The 24,913-nt window shown below is 42.6% G+C and overlaps 1 protein-coding gene across 5 annotated transcripts in view; it reads left to right on the forward strand.

Annotated features, from left to right (window-relative positions):
• Positions 1-24,913, forward strand: part of RUFY1 (RUN and FYVE domain containing 1) — a 573,324-nt gene that overhangs the window by 261,276 nt on the left and 287,135 nt on the right. For 3 of the 5 annotated variants that reach the window (XM_073573702.1, XM_073573703.1, XM_073573705.1), the window contains 2 exons: positions 19,560-19,661; positions 22,732-22,872. In XM_073573702.1, the coding sequence (XP_073429803.1) occupies positions 19,560-19,661; positions 22,732-22,872 (243 nt within the window). The remainder of the gene's footprint in view (positions 1-19,559; positions 19,662-22,731; positions 22,873-24,913) is intronic. The other 2 variants (XM_073573706.1, XM_073573704.1) reach the window with 1 other exon arrangement.

The raw sequence follows: 24,913 nt of genomic DNA on the forward strand, positions 1-24,913 counted from the left end.
CTGGACGATCTTTTGATCAAGGGTTCGTCTCGCCAGGACTGTCTCCGGAGCCTTCAGATAACCCTGGACACTTAGCCGCCTAGGTTGGCTAGTCAACAAGGAGAAGTCCATTCTGATCCCCACCCAGCGTCTGACCTTTCTGGGCATGGAATTCGACACGAAGCTAGCCCGTGTTTTTCTTCCAAGGGAAAAATTTACAACTCTTTCCAAGGGCTCCAGAACTCTCAAGAGGCCTGCTCCCATTCCCATTCGGTTCTGCATGAAGGTCCTGGGGAAGATGGTGGCTTCCATGGAAGCAGTACCCTTTGCGCAGTTTCATCTTCGCCTCCTCCAGCTGTCTCTGCTTTCAGCCTGGGACAAGACCACGATGTCCTTGGACCGTCCTATTCGGCTTCCTCTCAGAGTGAGGCAGTCTCTCACTTGGTGGCTACGGCCAGCGTCAGTTCTCCAAGGGAGGTCCTTCCTTCCGCCTCAGTGGCAAGTCATCACCACCGATGCGAGCCTTCTAGGATGGGGAGCAGTGTTCCATCAGAAAGCGGCCCAAGGCCGCTGGAAGCCACAGGAGTCTCTCCTCCCAATCAATCTTTTGGAGATCAGAGCAATCTTCCTGGCCCTTCTTCATTGGCAGCCCCTCCTATCCGGCAAGCCGGTCCGTATTCAGTCGGACAACGCCACGGCCGTGGCGTACATAAACCATCAGGGGGGCACGCGCAGCAAGCAAGTAATGTTAGAAGTGGCCAAGATATTCCGCTGGGCAGAACGTTAGGTTCCGGCAATCTCCGCCGTCCATATCCCAGGGGTGGAAAATTGGGCAGCCGACTTTGAGTCGCCAGGGCCTAGCGTCTGGCGAATGGTCCCTGCACCCCGCAGTTTTCTCTCAGATATGCGACCGTTGGGGCACCCCGGATGTCGATCTCATGGCATCTCGAATGAACCACAAGGTGCCGCAGTTCGTAGCCAGGTCCAGGGACCCTCTAGCCGTCGCGTGCGACGCACTGGTGACTCCGTGGTCCCAGTTTCAACTTCCGTATCTGTTCCCGCCTCTGGCATTGATCCCTCGGGTGGTCAAAAAGATAAAATCGGAAGGCGTACCAGTGATTCTAGTCGCTCCAGATTGGCCGAGACGGCCTTGGTACGCGGAACTGGTCAACATGCTCGCGGACATCCCCTGGAGGCTTCCAGACCGTCCAGACATTCTCTCGCAAGGCCCCCTTTACCACGAGAATTCTCAGTCTCTGAGTTTGACGGCATGCCCGTTGAGACCGCAATTCTGAAGGAATCAGGTCTGTCCAGTCAGGTTATTCAAACTATGATCAGAGCCAGGAAACCATCCTCTTCCCGCATTTACTATAGGTACTGGAAGGCTTTTTTCCGTTGGTGCGATGATGAGTCTTCCCAATGGCCTTTTCTATCCCATCTATCCAGGGGTTTCTTCAGTCTGGGTTAGACGCGGGTCTGTCCCTCAGTACGCTCAAGGGCCAGGTTTCTACTCTCTCTATCCTCTTCCAAAGAGAGCTAGCTTCTCTACCACAGGTCAAAACCTTTCTGCAAGGGGTTTCCCACGTGGCTCCTCCTCATCATTTGCCAATAGACCCATGGGATCTCAACCTCGTCCTTAGCGCTCTCCAGAAGGCGCCGTTCGAGCCTCTCCAGGACATTCCTTTGTCCCTTCTCTCTTGGAAGGTCACCTTTTTGATCGCCATTTCATCCATCAGAAGAGTTTCTGAATTGGCGGCCTTGTCATGTTGTTCCCCTTACCTCATTCTCCATCAGGACAAAGCCGTCCTCAGGCCCGTTCCTTCTTTTCTTCCAAAGGTGGTTTCCGCTTTCCATATCAATGAGGATATCGTTCTTCCTTCTTTTTGTCCGGCTCCCTCTCATCCGCTTGAGAAGTCTCTCCACAAACTGGACGTAGTTAGAGCCCTGCGTGTCTATCTCGCCAGGACTTCTTCCTTTCGTCTGTCCGTTTCCTTGCTGATCATCTCTGAAGGTCGCCAGAAGGGCATTCCGGCTTCCAAATCCACGATCGCTCGCTGGATTCGTTCTACCATTCTGGAAGCGTATCGTCTTCAGGAAAAGCGGCCCCCTCCGGGAGTAAGAGCTCATTCCACCCGGGCTGTGGCGGCTTCGTGGGCTGCTCGTCACCAGGCCTCGGCCATGCAAATTTGCAAGGCCGCAACCTGGTCATCTTTGCACACTTTCACGAGGTTCTACAGGGTTCATACCCAGGCCTCGTCTGATGCTGTGGTTGGTAGGAAGGTTCTGCAGGCGGCGGTGGCTCACCGGCCGACCTAAGCCTTTCCGTTACTTTTGTTCCTTATTGCTGTTCCCACCCTTGGGACTGCTTTGGAACGTCCCATGGTAATCTGTGTCCCCCAATAAGGCGATAAAGAAAGATGGATTTTTGGTTCTTACCGTAAAATCTCTTTCTTGGAACCTTCATTGGGGGACACAGCACCCTCCCTGTATAAGTCGTACCGTGTTGGGTCTTAGAGTCCCTTGTTGGGTTGGTACCTCTGTTTAGAGTTTTCTCGTTGCTTCTCCTACTGCTTTTTCACCAACTGAGGTGCTTGGTGCCTGTCGGTGGGTGTATACTGCCGGGGAGGAGCTACTTTTCTTGTTTTTGCATAGTGTCAGCCTCCTAGCAGCAGCAGCATACACCCATGGTAATCTGTGTCCCCCAATGAAGGCTCCAAGAAAGAGATTTTACGGTAAGAACCAAAAATCCATCTTTTTCATTCATTAACAAAATACAACCACTTCTAGTTTTTAAAGTATTGTTCCTTTGTAGCATTTCTTCAATCCTGTCAAAAACTTTTGAACAGTACAGTGTCAGTCACATCACTTTACTCAGTCTCAGCAGAATGAGATCACGTCTTCCTTTTAGCTTGCGTCCGTTTTCTGCTTACCAGCTGTAGTTCCCCTGCACCTTCCACCATTAAGCTGTCTCTGCTAGTAGTCTGGAAGCGAGAAGTTTGGACCAGCTGCATTACTTTGCTGCTTGTCTGAACTGTCAGTCTTCAGGCGTGCACTGACCCTGAAAAGCAGGAATTTGTGGGTTGGAGCAGTTTGCTCATTATGCTGCATTTGAGACAGCCCATTTTTAAGTAGAACAGATGGACTTTATTGATTTTATTTACATAAAGTGAATACAAATACAACTTTTCAGCTCCAAACACAATATTGAGCATTCCTAAAGGTGTCTGATAGTCCATTTTGTTTTGTTTGAGTTGCTGTTTTTTTCAGTTAAGCAGAACTGGAGGTCTGCCTTTTTTCCTTAGATGTTATGTATGTATATTTTTTTGTCAGAAAAATGTACAAGCTTTCTGCTGTTTGCAGTAAACCAATGAGTTAAGAACAGGTTAACGAGCTAAACCCAAATAGAATAGCGAGTTTATTTTATTTTGGGCTTTATTACTTCCATTTGCTATTGGGTCTGATATAACAAGTGGTTTCTCCAATTCAAAATACCAGTTTTCAGAACTACTGCAATCCTAAAATAATCCCTTTCATGACAAGCATCTTTAGTACTTAGTACAGCATACTATCGATATTTATTATTTTATACTATTGCGGTAACCAAGATATATACCAAACAGGACTTGTACCACGCAAAGGTGTATCAATGATTAAAATATCATGGTTTATTGAAAGTTATAAAAACAAAGTACACAAGAAAGATACTGGAAAATAAGGAGGGACTTTAAACCATGGAACCTCCCTCCACAACACAGCAAAATATGTCTAATGCAATCCACATAACAATGATGGTGACAAAGCTGCAAATAACATAGGGCAAAAAAAGATACCGCCAAGTATATTCCTAAATAAAACATGTGCCCATCACGGGTATACATGAAGAACTCTAGATCTGTGAAGTGTGTAATGGACTAACACTAACCCTCACAAGGCATTACCTTAGGTTAAATAAACTGAACAAGTGAAAAAATGATGCATGGCTACATACCAGTGTATGCTGGTGGGGGAGTCCTGGCCGTCACCTCTGCCCCACGCGCATTTTGCACAGCTTCCTCGGGAGGCGTGTCAGGGCAGGGAGCGATCCGGTTTAAATAGAAGTCTCGCTTACATGATAAATAAATGATTACCTAAACCTGTGTGAATGTTGCCAGTGAGATACAGCTAGTGGCGGCGCCTGCGCGGCACAAATAGAAGGTCCTGTTCCCTGATAAAGTCAAAGGCATTCATGGCGCATGCGCGGGATCTCGTGAGTCCTGTCATCCAATTGGAATGCTAATCAGCGGTCATGTGATCTGATAACGCCAGGTCCTCAAGGGATCACTATTGACCGCTTCATGCATACCGGCGGCTCAAAATACCCCACATGCGCACTGCCACAAAAAGGACTAAAATGTAAATATATGTATTAAAATGTGAACAAAAAGGAGGACTACAATGTGATTGTGTGTATTAGTATTGTAAACTGTGTCCATAGTGTCAGTTCTAAAAACTACCGCATGACTGAAACACATACTTGTGTCATGAGTTACAAATATCATAACCATAAGTTTAACGTGCACCAATTTCTATTTTACTAAATAATTAATTTCTATTCATTAAAGTGCTGACATTAAAAAGCACCGATGATGTGCCCATACATAAATGAACAATAATAAAAGGTGCTAAATAGTGTATAATAAGCATAAATTGTTATAATATACATATACATTTTCATGTTACAATAAGATATAATATGATAGCATATAACAAAAACAATGATTTATGTTTTTTGATAAAATACATAAAGTGACAATACAATAAATCTCAAATAATTGCCCCCAAGGGAAAAAGGACAATTTATTTTTCCTTGATGAAAAATCACAGCAGGCGTGCAGATATGAGAAGTAATCCTCTCCCTCCAATGGTCCATGGCTGAAAAGGATGCATGTGAAGACCTCATAGCAGTAAAGATGAAGAAACGACTAGGATTAAAAAAATAATTGATTAAAAAACCAGAAAACATAAAATAAATTAAAAAAGTAAGAAAAACCCCCTACCAAAATACTCCTAGGGTTATCAAAGATATGCACTAAATCCAAAACTCTCATTCAGTCCCTTGGGAGTGAGTGCCCCTAATCTATAAATCCATTGACCTCAATTTTTTTGCTAGTACCCTACATACATCCCCCCCCTCTAGGACCAAGGTCTACAATATCAATCCCTTTGATGACAAGTAACCTAGAGTTACATTGATGGTACCGCCTGAAGTGCCTAGGAAGGGTCTTCAAAGCAGAAATGTCTGTCACAGTTTTGGATTTCTCTATATCTAGGCAATGCTCACGGACCCTTACTTTGATCTCTCGACTTGTCATGCCTATATTGATTTTCCCACACGGGCATTCTGCATAATATACGACCCCCTTAGACAAGCATGTAATATGGGCCCTGATGTCAAACTTCCTAGACTGATCAAAATTAAAGAAAAACAACCCCTTCCTCATGTTCGCACAACCCTTACAGAAACCACAAGGGAAAAACCCTTTGCGTTCAGAATTTCTCTTACTCCTCTCCTTTCCTTTGGGATCATATGAACTGTGTACCAAAATGTCCCGCAGGTTGGGGGCCCATTTTGCCACAAAAGGAGTAGCAGGCAGACCTTGTTTAAGAATGGGGTCAACCAACAGTATTTTCCAGTGTTTTTCAACAATCTTCTTAAGGTCAAACCACCTACTGTTATAATTTGTAATAAATCTTACCTGCTTATTACCCTCATCCTGCGGTATAATGGGCTGGTTTTTATGCAAAAGTTGGTCTCTTGGCGTATTTTTGGCTCTCCTGTATCCCCTTTGAATAGCTAGATGGCCATATCCGCGATCTTGAAAACGCCTTCTTAAAATTCTAGATTGTTCTTCAAATTGCGACTCTTCGGAACAAATCCTTTTGACACGCAATAATTGTTGAATCGGTATACCCTGAATCGTTGATTTTGGGTGGGCATAGGCGACATGTAATAACGAAATAGTTGATGTGGGTTTCCGATAGATAAGCGCCCATTTGGGAGTGCTGAAATGGATAAATCCAAAAAGTCGATATTACATCCAAATTTGTAAGGTAGTCTGATGTTCTGGTCATTATTATTAAGTTGGTTCATAAATGACTCCAGGTCCACAACTGGTCCCTCCCAGATGAACAAAATGTCATCAATGAAACGGATCCAATTGTGGTCCCGGTCAACATTCGGGATGCCCTCTCCCTGAAAGATGGACCACTCCCATGCCCCCATGAAAAGATTTACATAAGAGGGGGCGCAGGAAGCCCCCATTGCAGTACCTCTTTGTTGCAAGAATATTTTGCCATCAAAAGTGAAGGCTTTGTGCGTTAAGATAAATCTCAGTAGAGTCAAAATGAATGAGGACATTTCCCCACTCAAATTGCTGTGGCATAAGTACTTCTCAACTGCATTAAGTCCATCAGTATGACCAATGGAGGATTACAACGCCTCAACATCGGCAGTGACTAATACCATTTCTTCCGTTAGCTGAATATTTTCCAAGTGGCCCAGGGCTGCGGTAGTATCCTTAATGAAGGAAGGTAGTTGAACTACAAGAGGTTTCAAGAAAAAGTCTACCACATCGCAGATGATTTCGCATAGACGCTCATTAGCTGCGATGATCCGTCTCCCTGGTGGATTCAAGGGATCTTTGTGCACTTTTGGAATTAAGTAAAATGCAGCTAGTCTAGGATTGCATTTTTTATAAATTTCCAAAAACTTTTTTTGGAGTGATGATCTCTTCAAAGGCCTTAGTTAGTATATCAACCAGTTCCATCTTAAATTTAATCAAAGGGTTGTAGGTAAGCAACTTATATTCGATGGAATTATTCAACAGCTTATATGCCTGAGCCTCATACATAGTGTTAGGCCATATAACTATGTTGTCCCCTTTATCGGCCATCTTGAAGACAACATCATCCCATTCCTTTAATTGCTGTAAAGCTTCCCTCTGCTTTTGTCAGATTGTTAAACACCGTATTTTTAGACCTTCTCAACTCCTCTATCTCTAAGGATACTATTTTGGTATCTACAGCAGGAACTCTTGTCAATGGGGGGAATTTCTTTGATTTAGTTATCATTTTCATTGGAAAATTACTACTTACTATAGAAGTAGAAGTTGAAGTGTTTTCTTCAATCAATGACTCCAAAGCTTCCAAGGCCTGCTGTTCCTCATTATTAGGCCAATCCCCATCACCTTCTCCTTTGTAATGTAACCTTTTCAGGATTAATTTCCTCAAAAAGAGGTGAAGATCTTTCACGACTGTGAATGGATCTAAATCAGATGATGGCGAAAAAGTCAGCCCCTTATATAATACACTCTCCGGTACCTCCGTCAATATGTGTCGACAGATTTATTTCCTTGACCCCATCCTTTTCAGATTTCCTAAAGGATGTATTCTTCTTATAAAATTGCCTGGTTCTGGGTCTATATCTCCCATCGTGTATCGACCCACCACCTTCACTCATGGAAGAGTTGGAGACTATAGAAGAACTTCTCGATAAATTTCTTTTGATGGATTCTTTTCTCATTTGCCAACGGAAAATCTTGTTAAATTCAAAATCCCCAAGATCTCTTTCATACTTTTTCTGCTTATTCTGACTGATGTTACTTTCCCATTTTTCAATGTCCTTTTTCAAGATTTTTAATCATTTCCTGGAATTTCTCAACACTCAATTCTTGTTGAATGGACTTCTGTAACACCTCAATTTCCATTTCAATGGTTTTAAGTGATAAGGTATTTTTCTATATAATGATATTAATAAATTCCATTGAAAACGCATTTGCCGCCTTTATCCACCGATTAATCAAGCTTTTATCACCCAAATCAAACATAGGGAAAATATTGATCCTTAGTCCCCTAGGGACAATCTTTTGAACGACAGTTTTCCAAGGAGACTTTGGTCCACCAGATTTTAATTTTTTTATGCAATGCATTTTTATTTTTATTTTTTTTACATTCTCATGATAACCACTAGAAGTAGAAGTAGGATGTATTCCAGCACCTTTCTGAAAAATATTTGAAGCCTTAGCTTGCCAAGAACTCTCTTTGGCTTTGAAATCCATGTAACTGGGCTCTGTTTAGACAACCGCAACAATCAGTATTATCACACACAAAAATGCCCAATTTTTTTTAATATTTTTGCCCTTAACCGGGTGATACCCCACAAAACATAAATTATACTATTGCGGTAACCAAGATATATACCATACAGGACTTAGTACCACACAATGGTGTATCAATGATTAAAATATCATGCTTTATTGAAATTTATAAAAACAAAGTACACAAGAAAGATACTGGAAAATAAGGAGGGACTTTAAACCATGGAACCTCCCACCACAACACAGCAAAATATGTCTAATGCAATCCACATAACAATGATAGTGACAAATCTGCAAATAACATAGGGCAAAAAAAGATACCGCCAAGTATATTCCTAAATAAAACATGTGTCCATCACGGGTATACATGAAGAACTCTAGATTTATTAAGTGTGTAATGGACTAACACTAGCCCTCACAAGGCGTTACCCTAGGTTAAATAGGGGCGGAGGTGACGGCCGGGACTCCCCTTCCAGCATACACTGGTATGTAACCACGCATCATTTTTTTCACTTGTTCAGTTTATTTAACCTAGGGTAACGCCTTGTGAGGGCTAGTGTTAGTCCATTACACACTTTACAAATCTAGAGTTCTTCATGTATACCCGTGATGGGCACATGTTTTATTTAGGAATATACTTGGCGGTATCTTTTTTTGCCCTATGTTATTTGCAGCTTTGTCACTATCATTGTTATGTGGATTGCATTAGACATATTTTGCTGTGTTGTGGTGGGAGGTTCCATGGTTTAAAGTCCCTCCTTATTTTCCAGTATCTTTCTTGTGTACTTTGTTTTTATAGATTTCAATAAAATGATATTTTAATCATTGATACACCATTGTGTGGTACTAAGTCCTGTTTGGTATATATCTTGGTTACCGCAATAGTATAATTTATGTTCTGTGGGGTATCACCAGCTTAAGGGCAAAAATATAAAAAATTGGGCATTTTTTTTGCATGATAATACTATTGATATTGTGAACCTGTTGCAGATGTGATACCTTGCCAGACTGTGCTTTTTGCTCCTATTACAGTGAGTAATGAATTTGAAGGGGCTCTCCCATGGGCCTACAGAGAAATTAAGGTGCGCCAATTTAAACGTTTGTTATAACTAAGGTCTGAATTGAGGCCCCTAACTGCTATCAAGCCAACTACTTTGGTATCCATTAATGCACTGCTGGAGACTAATACGCATGACATAGGGCTCTCTCCGTTTAACCATGTTGATGTCTTGACTGTTGTTCACCATGACCTCTAAGGAGGATGAACTGTCCCAACCTTAGCAGTTTTGGTGGATGCCTGCTTTGTAAAACAACCAGTAGCTGCTATGTATGTATGGAGCTGGTTCAGTGTGTGAACCACCTTCATAGAACTTTTCCCTGCTTCTGCAAAGGACACACTACATATTTTACAGCAGGGTAAAAATTGTCCATTTTGGTATTTTTGATTAGTATTTTTATCCATGCAGGTGTATGTAATTCTCACTTATTCAAATTTGCAATATGTAGGCCTACATAAGGGCATTCAAAATTAATACTTTTTTTTTATTGTTGTTCTTAAATACTTTTCTGCGTTTCTTTTCCAGATGTTGGACAATCTTTTAAAGGCTATGTGCACACGTTGCGGATTCTGCTGCGTTTCCACAGCGGTTTTGGCCCTGCGGAAACGCAGCAGTTCCGCTGACGTGGTACAGTACAATGAAAGCCTATGGGTTTTCAAAAACGCTGTGCTCACGCTGCGGTTTTTTCAGCGCAGTTTTGCTGCGGTTTACAAACCGCAGCATGTCAATTGTTTGTGCGGTTTCCGCAGCGGTTTCACACCTTTAACATAGTAGACATGTGAAACCGCAGGGCAAAACCGCAGACAAAACCGCAGGTCACTTTACCTGCGGTTTTACCTGCGTTTCCACGCGGAAAACCCCCCAGCGGAATCCGCAACATGTGCACATAGCCTAAGGTAGTAATGCCATGAACAACATTTGACCTCTCGGTCACCAGGAATTTGTCCACAGTGATTAGACACACATCTCCTATTATGTGGATAGTTGTTAAATGTCTATATTAGCAAAAATGTAATCACTTTAGCATCCAATAACGATCAGTCACGAGACCCAGGTTTAACATTAAATTTCCTCTACTAACTACTATAGATTTGTCAGGGCTGGACTGGGACCAAAAAAATCTACCCCATGACATACAAATCTCACTAGCCCAAAAACAATATATGCACACACTGCAGAATACGAAAAAAAAAAGCAGTATGCCACTATGTTAAATGTATAAACCACACCATCAACACAATAAGATAACTAAAACTGGCACAAACAAAAAAAAATCTAATTCAGTCAAGAACAAGAATATATTTTTTTTTGCGAGGGAACAAAGGTTGCAATTATGTATGTATTTTGAAAGGGATTCACTGACATGATCAGCTTTTAAAGATCAGACTAGACGTAGCTTTCTTGTCATAGCCGCTGGTCAGCCAAGATCCATAGCGGCACCTGCCTTTTGCAGCCCTCAGTTGTGTTGTGAATGTATTACTGCCACAACATCTGGCCTTCCTATACCTAATATGCCCTATCCTTAGCTAAAGTAAGTCCATTTCAAGTCAGCACTACCAAAATCATTTAGAGGGCACCGGACTCTTCCAATCCAACAATACTGATACCGTGTAAAGAGCAATAGGGATGAGCCAACGTGCATGGTGATGCTCTATCACTCGATTATCACAGTGCTTGGATGTGCTCTTTACTCAGAGTAATGGGCGGTGCTCGATGTAAAACTCAAATCCCCGCCCCTCTACCACTGTCTCTAGAGCTGGGTCCATAACTATCCATAAGTTAAGTCCATTTAATATGTAACACAAAACACACATGCATGCTAAATGGAAGACCTGAGATTAACAATACGTAATGATTGCCTAACCCCAGATCTCACAGGAGGACGTGACTCACTCGAAACACAATGTTACATAGTTTGTGAACGTTTCTGCGATCTCTAAAACTGAGAAAAAGCATTGAAACATTTTTCTGGATTAAATTTAATTGTAATCCATGCACTTTGCATTCTTTGCGTTATACAGTGCGTACAGAAAGTATTCAGACCCCTCTACATTTTTCACTCTGTTTCATTGCAGCCATTTGGTAAATTCACAAAAGTTAATTTTTTTTCTCTTTAATGTACACTCTGCCCCCATCTTGACTGAAAAAAACAGAAATGTAGACAATTTTGCAAATTTATTAGAATAGAAAAACTGAAATACCACATGGTCATAAGTATTCAGACCCTTTGCTCAGACACTCCAATTTAAGTCACATGCTGTTCATTTCCTTATGATTTTCCTTGATCTGATTCTACACCTTCATTGGAGTCCATCTGTGTTTAAGTAAACTGATAGGACTTGATTTGTAAAGGCACACACCTGTCTATAGAAGACCTCACAGTGCATGTCAGACCAAATGTGAATCATGAGTTCAAAGGAACTGGCCAAGGAGCTCAGAGACAGAATTTTGGCAAGGCACAGATCTGGCCAAGTTTACAAAAGAATTTCTGCAGTACTCAAGGTTCCTAAAGGTACTGTCACACTTAGCGATGTACCAGCGATCCCGACCAGCGATATGACGTGGTCAGGATCGCTGGTACATCGCTAAGTGGTCGCTAGTGAGCTGCCACACAGGCAGATCTCACTAGCGACATCGCTGGGGACGGGGGTCGCTATTTACCTGTCACACCAGGCGATCCTGACGTCCTCCCGCCCGGCTCCACGCGTCGCTCGTCGTCACAGCAGGAAGCGCCGCAGGAAGCTGACGACAAGAAACGGTCCAGGACGTTCTCGCGCGATCAGCGATAACCAGCGGGGGAGCCGGTCGTAGGTAAGTATCAGACACAGCGATATCGCTAGCAATATCGTTATAACGTCACAAGTTATAGCGATATTCTAGCGATATCGCTTAGTGTGACATGCCCTTAAGAGCACGGTGGCCTCCATAATCCTTAAATGGAAGAAGTTTGGGACCACTATAAGTCTTCCTAGACCTGGCCGTCCAGCCAAACTGAGCAATCGTGGGAGAAGCGCCTTAGTGAGAGAGGTAAAGAAGGACCCCAAGATCACTGTGGCTGAGCTCCACAGATGCAGTAGGAAGATGGGAGAAAGTTCCACAAAGTCATCTATCACTGCAGCCCTCCACCAGTCACACCTTTATGGCAAAATGGCCCAACGGAATCATCTCCTCAGTGCTGCATAGAGTTTACTAAAAAAACACATGAAGGGCTCCCAGACTATGAGAAATAAGATTCTCTGGTCTGATGAGACAAATATATAACTTTTTGGTGATAAATCTAAGCGGTATGTGTGGAGAAAACCAGGCACTGCTCATCACCTTCCCAATACAATTCCAACAGTGAAACATGGTGGTGGCAGCATCATGCTATGGGGGTGTTTTTCAGCTGCAGGGACAGGATGACTGGTTGCCATTGAAGGAAACATGAATGAGGCCAAGTACAGAGATATCCTGGATGAAAACCTCTTCCAGAGTGCTCTGGACCTCAGACTTCACCGAAGGTTCACCTTCCAACAAGACAGTGACCCTAAACTACAGATAAAATAACAAAGGAGTGACTTCAGAACAACTCTGTGAACATTCTTGACTGGCCCAGCCAGAGCTCTGATCTAAACTCAATTGAGCATCTCTCGAGAGACCTGAAAATGGCTGTCCATCAACGTTCACCATCCAACCTGACGTAACTGGAGAGGATCTGCAAGGAAGAATGGCAGAGGATCCCCAAATCCAGGTGTGAAAAACTTGTTGCATCATTCTCAAGAAGACTCATGGCTGTACAAAAAGGTGCTTCTACTCAATACTGAGCAAAGGGTCTGAATACTTATGACCATGTGATATTTGTTTTTCTTTCTTAATAAATTTGCAAAAAAATCTACATTTCTGTTTTTTCCAGGTATGATGAGGTGCAGAGTGTACATTAATGAGAAAAAAATACTTTTTTGAATTTACCAAATGACTGCAATGAAACAAAGAGTGAAACATTTAAAGGGGTCTGAATACTTTCCATACCCACTGAATTACGGTAGAGAAAACTCTCAAAAAAGCTTTGATTACTGCAGGTGACCAAATTTTTTTTTTCTTTTATTAAAAATAAACTTAGTTTCAAGAGACCTAGCAATTACAGAATGAAGTGAAAGTTCTGATGATGGTGCACGCAATTGCCTAGGATGTGAAGTAGGTGTGACAACGCCTGTTGCTTGAGCACAAGAAACATGCTCATCCATGACACACAGGTTCATGTCCCACTTTGCAGAAAGGCACAGTACACAGCTTCTGAAGCCAGAGCAATACAAACAGGTGACTGGTTGTATAGCAGATGCTTTCAGCAGTCTTGGCAGCACCACACCTAAAGTCTGGATCATTTTTTTTTTTTTTCCATAATTCTTTATTTAAAGACTCAAAACAAAATTCAGGTTAACATAATTGAAACCAGATAAGTAGATGAATACAAGCAATACAACTTTACTCCCAACCAAGACAATTGTCCACGAGTCCTTAACATCCGGGGAAAGTCTGGGTCATTTAATCCTTACCCTGATCCTCCTTCCTCCCACTATGTTAAGTTCCAGGAGACTAGTGATCCCACACAAGGACACTCCAAGGAGCTCTTTATGACGCCATTTCTTGATTGTGGACTCTCATCCTGCATGCTCCAAAAGGGACAGGAGGACGTGCTGTTTTGTGATGCACAGACCCTAGCCCAGCTATGGCCACAAGAACGTAATGGTGGAGAATGGCAATTTGGGATAAGGTGTAAGATGATGATGATGATGTCGCTATGTCTTGTTAAGTCAGGAGGATCAGGGTGCAGTGGTGCAAGACGAGGTAGTGGATGACGAAGTCACTGACCCAACCTAGAAGGGTAGCATGTAGAGCAAGGCCAGCAGCACTGAAACGGGCAGGAAGAGGCAGTGCGATAGCCAAAGGGAAAAGGCGGGAAACTTTCAGAGTATCAACACTCATGCATTTCTCCGTCAAAAAGTTAGGTGTTCCCCAGTCTGAAACTTTTTTAAAGAGCGTTCTGAGACAAACAAAATGGCCATTTGCAACCTGTGCCATGCAAAGATCAGCAGGGGCCTGAACACTGAGAATCTAACCACCGCCAGCATGATTAACCTGGGTCCACGATTGATGCCATCTGGTGACACTACTGCCTTTTCTCCTGTGCTAGGTGCTTCTCAATCCCCCTGCCCAAAACACCGGCGTAGATGCCTCCTGCTCTGCACCTTTCCTTGACTTACCATCATCAGGCACTTCCAAATCCTTGTCCCAGCCCTGCGTTCAGCTGTCCCCATCCTAGGACTCGAAACGAAAAGGAAAGTTCCTAGCAATCCACCTGCAGACCCAAATGCTAAACGGGCACATTTCTAGGCTGCCTGCTGTGAAAATATTGCCATTTAGGCTGGTAGGATTTCCGCCGACTCATGGCAGCAACTGTCCCTTGGTACTTGATCCCCAGCATTCACGTTTTCTTCCGGAGTTGTGTCCCTGCCTCGTACCAGCACGTGTCCAGAAATATCACCCGTGCCCTTATTGACTCTATTTCTATCTAGGTTTCCTACCAACTCCTTCAGCAGTTCCTAAATTCCCTCCTGCTATTCCTCACCCTCCATCTTCGATGTGCTATCTTGGAGCACGTCGTCCACATCATCCTGAAGCTGGAAGCTCTGCGGCAGTGCTTAAAGGAATAACAGACCAGACAGATCTGTGGTTTTTGCTGCTGAACCTCCAACCAGGCTTGGTCTTGTGTGATAATTGACGTAACCTGGTGGCTCTGAAACTTGGCAAGCTCACACACGTACCATGCTTCTCACATGTGCACAACTTGGTAGTTCCGCAGTTTCTGAACGCATACCCAGATTTGCCAGAGTTTCTGGTCAAGTTACTCCACATCAGCGCCCATTTCCGCAAGTTGGCTACAGCTGATGCCTTTGGCAGTGCTGCAGCAGTGCTTTCAAATGCCAGCTCACCAACTGATGTATGATGTCACCACACATTGGAACTGCACATGCTGACAGGACTTTATGAGCAGAAGAGGCCAGTGGTTGTGTACCAGCTTCAACACACCTGTCAATATTTTTGTCAGCCTCTGCACATAACAAATGAAGAGTGGGCATGGATGTCTGACATTTGTTTCATTCTCCAAGACTTTGAGGACTCCACAAAGATGGTGAGCAGCAATGACACCATAGTCAGTGCAACTATCCGCTTCTGTGCCTACTAAAATAGTCATTCCTTACAATTAAACATGAAGCTTTGCATGCGGACCAGGTGGGGTTGGAGGAAGCCATAACACAGAGAAATTTTAGCCAATCCAGCCTCATATCCTCTGCTCTGTGTGAATTGGGTAACAATAAGAGGTGGACACTGAGGAGGAGGTACAGGAGCTGTTGGCTAGCGCAACAGAGGCTTGTAGCCATACAGCCTTTGTCACGTCTATCTTACGTGGATGGGCTGGGGATGGGAAAGAGGTGAAAGAGAGGGAAGAGAAGGAGATAAAAAATAGTCATCATGGTGGAGACAGGCTGTATTGAGCTTGCCACATATGGCCGACTATGTACAGCTGCCTTTCCCGTGACTCACGTTACATTCATCTTGGCCAAAAAGAGTACTTGTCATTCACCCTGCTAGACTTGCGCTACAAGGACAAATTTGTATCTCTTCTTGCTGAGGTGGTGAGGTCTTCTAAAATTGTGATGTACCGAAAGGACATTGTGAAAAATATGTTTATAAAATTCCCATCAGACATCACTGGCGGCAGGTGGAAAGCTTCCTTGCTCAACTGAGTAGTAGAGGCCAGGGAGACGCACAGCAAAGGCAGGAGTACAAAGGTGTGGGTAAATTTCATGACGCCAGCCCAGAGCCTGATGACTAGGTATTTTTGACAAGGAGTAAAAAGTTTTTAAAGATGGTCAAGCAATACCTGGCCAACCAAACTGACTTACTCCCTAATTCCTCTGTGACGTTCAACTATTGGGTCTCAAAGCTTGACACCTGGCATAAGCTGTCCCTCTATTCCTTGGATGTGTTGTGCTGGCCTGCTGCTTGTATCTTGTTTGAGCTGGTTTTTAGTGCCACCATCATAAGACAGGCACTTTTGCCTGTCATCAGAGAATGCAGACAGGCTCACTCTCATAAAAATGAACAAAGCCTGGATTAGCCCAGACTTTTCCACACCACCAGATGTCAGCAGCACATAGTGTTTGTAATAGTCAATATTTTAATGAGGCCAAGCAACTATTCCTTTTCAGTGGTCTATTGTTGACTCCCCTCATAATTTCTGTCTGAATTTGTACTTTTTGCAAAGCCTTTATGACTGTACAGTACAAAAAAGCATTTGAAAATGTTGCTTCCTTGTTCACATTTCTTACCCATACACTGTTCCATGTTCTGGAGTACAATTGTGTAATATATAACACTCAAGAAAAAACATTTACAGATTTTTCTGGGTTACATTTTTCAGCCATACAGTATTACTAGTTCTTTGGTACATTTTGTTGGTATATAACCCTAAAAAAGCTTGTTTAAAAATGTATCAGCATTACATTGTTCATCCATAGGGTATTACATCATCTTGGGTACATTTCGTTGCTGTAAAAACCTCAAATAAGTTGTTCAAAAACTTGGATTTTGTGCAAACATTGCACATTTGATGTGTTTTTGTTGCGTGCATTTGTGACAAAACCTGAAGCAACATATGATGCCAGCAAAGTGAATGAGAAAAATGAAGTGTCATGCACACGTTGAGTATTTTTGACTTTCAAATTTGGTGCAGAAAATAATCTGCTGCTTGTCAATTCTCTGTGCATTTGTGCCCTATGTTTTTCACCATTCACTTCACTGAAATTAATTGAAAATGTAGGCAAAAATGCATCACAAACAAGGTAAAAACGCTTGTTTTTGCAGATGCATTTTTCCTGCCAAGAGATGCAGAAATTTTACTCATTGTGTGCAGACATCCTTATCAGTAGTATCAGTATTATATTGCTCACCCATACACTTCCGTGGTCTGGAGTACATTTCCTTGATATATAGCCCTCAATAGTGCATAGCCTTTATGACTATATGAGAACCAATGCATGGCAATTTGACCAGAATGCGTCAGATTCCCTCCTTTATGTCTAATACAGGGTGTATCTGAGTCCCTTATTTTTGGCAGTTCTTGCTTCCTTCATAAATTACACTGAAAATTTCTATTTTTTAATTAAAAAAATAAATTAAATTTATATATTTTTAAAATTGTTTTTAAATTTGGCCTTATATATAAGACATTACACAGGAAAATTTGTTTCTTAACATTTTTTTTTTCCTGTAAACTGAAATTTCTTGTAAGTTTGAAATGTTTTATTCTCACTCCTTGAAGTGAAGTTAAAAGTGTGACACCATTGTTCTCAGCAGTGATCTTCTAGTCAGATATGGTTCCAGGGGTCTTCCCCATGCTGTTCTCTTAACATTCAGTACTTTTCCCATCCATTTGAACATTTTCACTGCCCTCCAGATCTCTTTGTAGGGTTTGCTGGAAAAAAAGCTTGGCTTTCCCATTGACTCCCATTATACTCGTTACTTGAAGCGAGCATGTGAGTATTAGGAATGCCTCGGTTTGAGCAAGGAGCACACAAGCATTTTAGTGCTCACTCATCTCTAAAGATTAGCAGCACTGTTCTTGCCATTAGAAGATTGTATTAATGAATGATTTATAAGTTCTGCTTGTCAGGGTTAGTACTAGAAGACCTCCCTCCCAACCTCTGTTATCATGTATCTTTGTTATACATTTATACATATAGTAAGGTCAAGAGATCTTTTTTTTAAGCCGGAATGAGTCTACACATGCATCGGCAATATTTGTGCACGTGTCAACACTGAACAGGTAATGTCAGGAGAACTGGGCGAACGACAAGCAGGAGGGCATGCCTGTTTAGCAGTGGGCCTCCTCACGTGCACCGTAGTGGAATGCCAGTGGGTTCTCCATCACAATTGATGATGGATGAGCCTGTGGATGTATGGGTCCGGTGGGTTCTGTCAAACATCTAAAAAAAAAAAAAAAAAAAAACTTAGGTTCAGGGACGGGAACAGTACTCGGATCTATTCATCTGGACATCCATTGATCCACTGCTATGTATAGAACAAGCAATCACATGTTCAAGTCCATTAAGGAGCCTAATAAATACAGTAAGAATTGGAAAAAAGTTTTAAAAAATTGGAATAAATACACAAGTTCAAATCCCCCCTTGAGCTATTAAAAATAACATTTAAAAAAATACCATACCTAATTGGTATCACTGCATTTGTAAGCCATCACCCATCTCCAGATCATGACAAATTAAAACGTTAATGTAGACACAAGCAAAAAAAAAAACCTGTTCTTAAAAAAAAAAAAAATCTTTGTTTTTCACCACTTAAATACAAAAATGACAAAACTATATTTTGGGGGATTTGTGTATTCATACAGACCTGGAGAATTATATTTCAAGTCAGTTTTACCATGTAGTGAACATGGTAAAAAAAATAAATAAAAATCTTTAAGGGTCTCCAAGTTCCGTATATGCAGCGCTTTGGATGCAGCTCCGCCCAAAGTGCTGCCGGCTTTTCTACGCTCAGTGATTCCGCATCTCTGCAAGATAAAGACATGCTGCGGTCTATAAAGACACGCCGCTCTTTGAACGCATAGTGAAGACGGGCTTTCATAAAATCCCCTCCACTATGCTGTAACATCTGGCTTCTGCGGATTGGACGCTACAGCTGTACGCAGCGTCCAATCTGCAGCGTCTACTTACCGTGGGAACATACCATAAGACTTTGAGCCCTCGCAGGCAGAGTCCTGTTTCCTCCTGTACCATTTCCTGACTTGTATTGTTAAACATTATTGTGGTACTTTTTTTATTATGTATAACCCAATTCACATGTAAAGCGCCATGGAATAAATAGCACTATAATAAATAATTGTGAAATTGCACTTTTATTGCAATTTCAACGCACTTGGATATTTTTCCCGCTTTCCATTGCATCACATGTTAAAATGAATGCTGGCTGTTATTTAAAAGTAAAAAAAACAAGACCTCATACCATTATGGGAATGGAAAAATAAAAGTTATGACTCTTGGAATAAGAGGGAAAAAGTTAAAACTGAAAAGCTAAAAATCACAAGGCTGTGCAGGGCTAACTCTATTAACCTGTCGATTAACCCCATATCCTCATGTTAGTAGTAGTAGTATTCAACGTGACCGATTCCCTTAAACAAATGTCTCATAAAAGTAATCCGTTTTTGCTCCCCCATTGTTGGTGAAAGCGATCAAATCTATAGCACCTGCTTTATACAAATCCTCTAAGTTTGTTCAGGACTCTGATTTATTTCTGATTATGTATTTTTTTTAATCTAATCCCTGCATAGCTTGTTGCTGCAAAGGATCGTATTGTATCACTGCAGGATGAACATAATCAGTTACTACAAGAGAGTGCACGCATTCAAAAGAAAAGTGAAAGACATTTAGAGGTAAGATAATGGTAATAATTCACAATTTTATTTGTGTTTTATGACTGAATTAACTGTTATTACTCCAATTAATTTGTAGATATTGGTTTTATGTTTTCTGTAACATTCCCATTGATTTCTGTGGCATTTTTCTGATGTCATTGATCATTATTAGATGGCTTCAGCTTGTTTGTATTCTGTAAGGACTTATTGTACACTTGGCAATGTAACCTGAATACTGAGATTTTAGTTTAGAAAAAAAACAACTCGTACAGAGATCAGGCGGAAGCAGCAGAGAGAAGGTTGTGGCAACAAAGTGCAGCCACAGACAGGAACAGGAGTACCAGACTGCAGATATAAAGGAATATTCTCCCCCATCCTGGTATATACCCCCCATCCTGTCATATGTCCATCCATCCTCTGCGTATGTCCATCACCCTGGTATATGTCCCCTCCCCCCCCATCCTGGCATATGCTCCCCCTATCCTCCTATCCTTGTATATGCTACCCTCATATTGGTGTATATTCACCCATCCTGGTATATGATACCCCAATTCTTGTATATGTTCTCTCCATCCTGGCATATGCCCCTTCCCCATCCTGATATATGCTCTCCCCCCATCCTGATATATGCTCCCCCATCCTTCCTGGTATTTGCCCCCCCACTCATATTGGTATTTGCCCCAACTTCCTGGTATGTTTCCCTCCTTCCTGGTATATGCCCCCTATAGCATATAGCATAAGCTTTTCTATTGGTACATTTTTAATTTTACGCCATTTTTTTTTTTAAGACACTGCGTCTGCGAATGTGCATATATACAGTGTATTCAATAAAGCCACCCCGGAGATCGCTGTATGTGCATGCGCTGACCACAACGCCATTTTATTTAAGCAAGGCACTACAACTGTGATGGCAAACCTTTTAAAGACAGAGTGCCAACATGGCAACTTAACATGAAGACTGAAATTTTAGTTTAGAAAAATATGTCCCTTCTATCCTGGCATATCTCCCCCCATGCTGGCATATGCTCCCCATCCTGGAATATGTTACCCCATGCTGGCATATTTCCTCCTACCTGCACTGAAGTTGTTCAGTACACAGAAAAATGCTCCTACTCACCTTTCCCCCGTTCCCCTGCAATGCATCCTCGTCTTCTCGCTGACTTCAGCGTCCTAGCAATGGGGGTGTATGACGTTACTGCTATGCGCCCAGTCACATGCATGCCGACATCAGCTGCTGGCTTATGATTGGCCGGTAGTGTGTATTGTGGCATACGGACCTGGCAAGTTCGTGCGTTGCAGTACACTCCAGCGCCAATTTGTTAAAGACACTGTCTGCGAATTAGCATACACAGTGTGTTCAATGAAATGGCGCCACAGTGTGGTATGCGCAAGCGCTCATGGCGCGACTTTGCGCAGTCGCTTGAAGCTTCAAACAGAAGGACACATCCCCCATTTCATAGAAGATTAAGAAAAAGATAAAAAATATTTGGGTAATTTAATGATAATAGCTCTGGGCTAAGTCCAAAATGCTAAGGCATTTATTTCGTCCTTTTCAAATGACATCACACAACATTTTGGCTCCACGTGTTCTTTAAGTGGAAAGCCAATCTGAAAAAGCACTGAGGCTGACTAGAGGTGCATAAGATCCCCATGAATTTAGGTATTTATCTGTGGCTCTTTAGGAGTGAGTGACTAAAGTTACTGAAGATGGGCTCTGCTGTATTAGCTATTTGACAACTGTGTGAGAATTTCTGCGTTTGATCTACGAGACTATCAAAGCACAGTGACAGTGTGCTCCCTCCGCAAATCTAATGAGAAGAGATGTCACTTTCGAGGGTGTGTCTGTCTTTGTTTTCTGTGTGCTTCTCTTATAATCTGCAGATAGTGCTCTCTTGTTGGCTCTTCACTTCTCATTAGAGCCTGCGAGGGAGCTTGCTGTCATTGTGCATTGTTGAAATTGGCAAGTATTGCTGGGACTAGCCCAGCTGCTGAAACGGACGTCACTGATGACTTTTCTTTAAAGGTGTAGACGCAGGCTGCGGCAGTGACTACAGCCCCGGCCCCATGATAACGTCTTGTTTCAGAATGCCAGCATACAGTGGGAATTCTCAAATGAATGGTCATCAAACTAGTAGTAGGTAAAAAAAATACAGAGAATAGAGAGGGAATGATGAGGACTTTTTAATTAAGGTATATTAGAAATGCAATTAGATTATTACATTAAATAGATATTAAGTGTAAGTTCACACTGGGTGTTTTTGCTGCTTTTTTTCCTGCAGAAAAATCTGATTTCTTGGCAGGAAAGAAACTACTGCAAAAATTGAATCCATAGCAGGATATGCTAATAAATAATCTAGAACAGGGATGGGCAATTAATTTTACCAAGGGGCCACATGAGAAACTGGCACTGCTGTGGGGGCCGAACCAATCAGCTGAACTTAAAGGGATGGTCCGAAACCAAGGGTGAATTTCATATTAAATGTATATCTATTCAGTGTAATAATCTCATCTTGTTTTCTAATATACTTCAATGAAAAATTCCCTCACGTACCCTTTACATTATGACTTGTCGTTTTGTTTTTTTTTAACGTCCCATGACATTATGTTCGCGATTCACCAGTGCATGCTAGGATACTCAAAAACATATAAAGTGCTCTCAGTGAGAGAAACAAAATAAGAATCTTGTGGGTATGATACCTTTTAATGGCTAACAAATAATAGTGAATCTTGTGGGTATGATACCTTTTAATGGCTAACAAATAATAGTGAAATTTGTTAGCTATTAAAAGGTATCATACCCACAAGATTCTTATTTTGTTTCTCTCACTGAGAGCACTTTATATATTTTTTTTCTACTGGCTAATACGGTACCAAACCACTTTTTTCGAGGATACACAAATGAGCGGTCATCACGGGGCAGAAGCTGCGGTCACTGCTGCAGACTCGGCGCCCTCTCTTAAATTAGGCGCCGTCAGTGATGTCTGTCTTGGAGGCTCAGATAGTCCTGCTCAGCTGATAATGCGTCTTACGTAAATTCTGATGCATACTCAGTATGATCTCCCTGTGCTATATTCCTTTGAATGCACAGTGCACTCCCTTGCTGGCGCTAAGGAAACGACATGACCCGGCAGGGACCAGTCCAGTCTCTGAAACAGATGACGCTTCTTTTCATGGTGGGGAAAGCAGCTGTGGCAGTGACTGCATCCTCTGCCCCCTGATGATGTCCCATGTGAGTACCCCAAAATGCACTGAGATTCTCAAACAAATGTCATTGGAAGTTTAAAAAAAAAAAAAAAAAAAAAAAAAAACACAAGCAGACAGGAAGTTAGAGTAGAGAGGGAATGTTAGAAATTTTTTTTAACTGAAATATATTAGAAAAGAGATTAGATTATGATTTAAATTTAGTATGAAAGTCACCTTCAGTTTCAGTTCACCCCTTTCTGTCGTGTGACGTACTATCCCGTACATATGCCCTGGGACTTAATTCCCAGAGACTGGATAGTACGTCACAGCGATCAGCGGCGCCCACGTGGTGAGCGCCGCTGATCGAGGCCGCCCGGCGCAATGTGTCAGGGGCGGTCACGGACCGGGGGTTAAAGGGAAGCATCGGCAGGGAGGAGGCTCCCTCCGTGCTTCCCTGAGCCCCCCACAGCAGCGCAATGTGCAGCGCTGCTGTGGGGGGCTCCATCCCTGCAGGTCCCCGAATCCAAGATGGCAACGGGGACTTTCGGGGGCCTGCAGGGAGCTGGCTTCCTCATGCCCGCAAAGCGCAGGCAAGGAGGAAGCCTTGTGCAGTGCCTGTGACAGAAAGCTGATCTGTCACAGTGCTCTCTGATGTGACAGATCAGCGATCTGTCACAGGACAGTGATGTCCCACCTGGGACAATGTAATAAAGTTAAAAAAAAAAAAAAAAAAGAGTAAAAATAAATTTAAAAAAATCGCTAAATAAATGAAAAAAAAAAAAAATCCCTAATAAATTCATTTTTTGGAAATAAAAAAACAAACAAAAGTACACATATTTGGTATCGCCGCGTCCATAACGACCTGCCCTATAAAACTGTCCCATTAGTTAGCCCCTTTAGCGAACCATTTAAAAAACAAAAATAAAAAACGAAGTAAAAAGTGATTTATTATCATACCGCCGAACAAAAAGTGCAATAACGCGTGATCAAAAAGACGCATATAAATATGCATGGTACCGCTGAAAACGACATCTTGTCCCGCAAAAAACAAGCCGCCATACAGCGTCATCGGTGAAAAAATAGTTATAGCTCGCAGAATAAATCTGTGCAAAAATAATTATTTTTTATATAAAATTGTTTTCATTGCATAAAAGCGCCAAAACATTAAAAAAACGACCTAAATGAGGTATCGCTGTAACCGTACTGACCCGAAGAATAAAAGGGCTTTATCAATTTTACCCCACGCGGAACGGTGTAAACGCACCCCCCCTAAAAGAAATTCATGAAACGCTGGTTTTTGTTCATTCTGCGTCCCAAAAATCGGAATAAAAAGCGATCAAAAGATGTCACGTGCGGGGGGCGTGGCCTGCTTGCTAATTGCACCGGTCACTTAGCTGCTGAGCTCCAGCCACTTCGACTCCTAATCGGCTCATTGCGGCTCGCCAGCGGCACCAATCTCTCTGCACACGGGGGGGGGGAGTGCTGCGGAGGTATCCAGGATCGTAGCATGCCAAGGGGAAAATCCCAGAAGAAGCCGTCCCCGGCGAAAGTTACAGACTTCTTCTCCAGCACGGGGCAAGGGAAAATGGCGGCAGCATCCTCCTCCACAGCTTCCTCACGCTCATCCAGGAGGGGATCCACAGCAGGCCCAGACTTGGACACAGACGCTGCAGATATACCGCTTACCAAAGGTACAATGCAGAAACTGCTCAGTGCCCTCCGCTCATCACTGCCGCAGGATTGGAAAGATATGGTGGCTGAGCTGAGGGGAGATATCACTGCCATAGGCAGCCGTACAGCACATATTGAATCTAAAATGGGGGAGCTGACAAAGTCACACAATAGCCTCATTGATGCCAATGCAGCACTGGAGGAACAAGTGCAAAAGCTCCATACCAAGGTCTTGGATTTAGAGGACAGGTCCCGCCGAAATAATATAAGAATCAGAGGAATTCCAGAGGCCATACCAGACAAGGGGCTGCAGAGTTTTCTGGGCTCCTTGCTGCAGGAGCTGCTCCCAGACCTGACTGCAACTGATTTCCTGGTGGACAGAATACACAGAGTCCCTAAGCCTAAATCCCTCAGTG

Source organism: Dendrobates tinctorius, unplaced genomic scaffold, assembly GCF_039654945.1.
Source record: "Dendrobates tinctorius isolate UK_male_01 unplaced genomic scaffold, ASM3965494v1 ptg000036l, whole genome shotgun sequence".
NCBI lineage: Eukaryota > Metazoa > Chordata > Amphibia > Anura > Dendrobatidae > Dendrobates > Dendrobates tinctorius.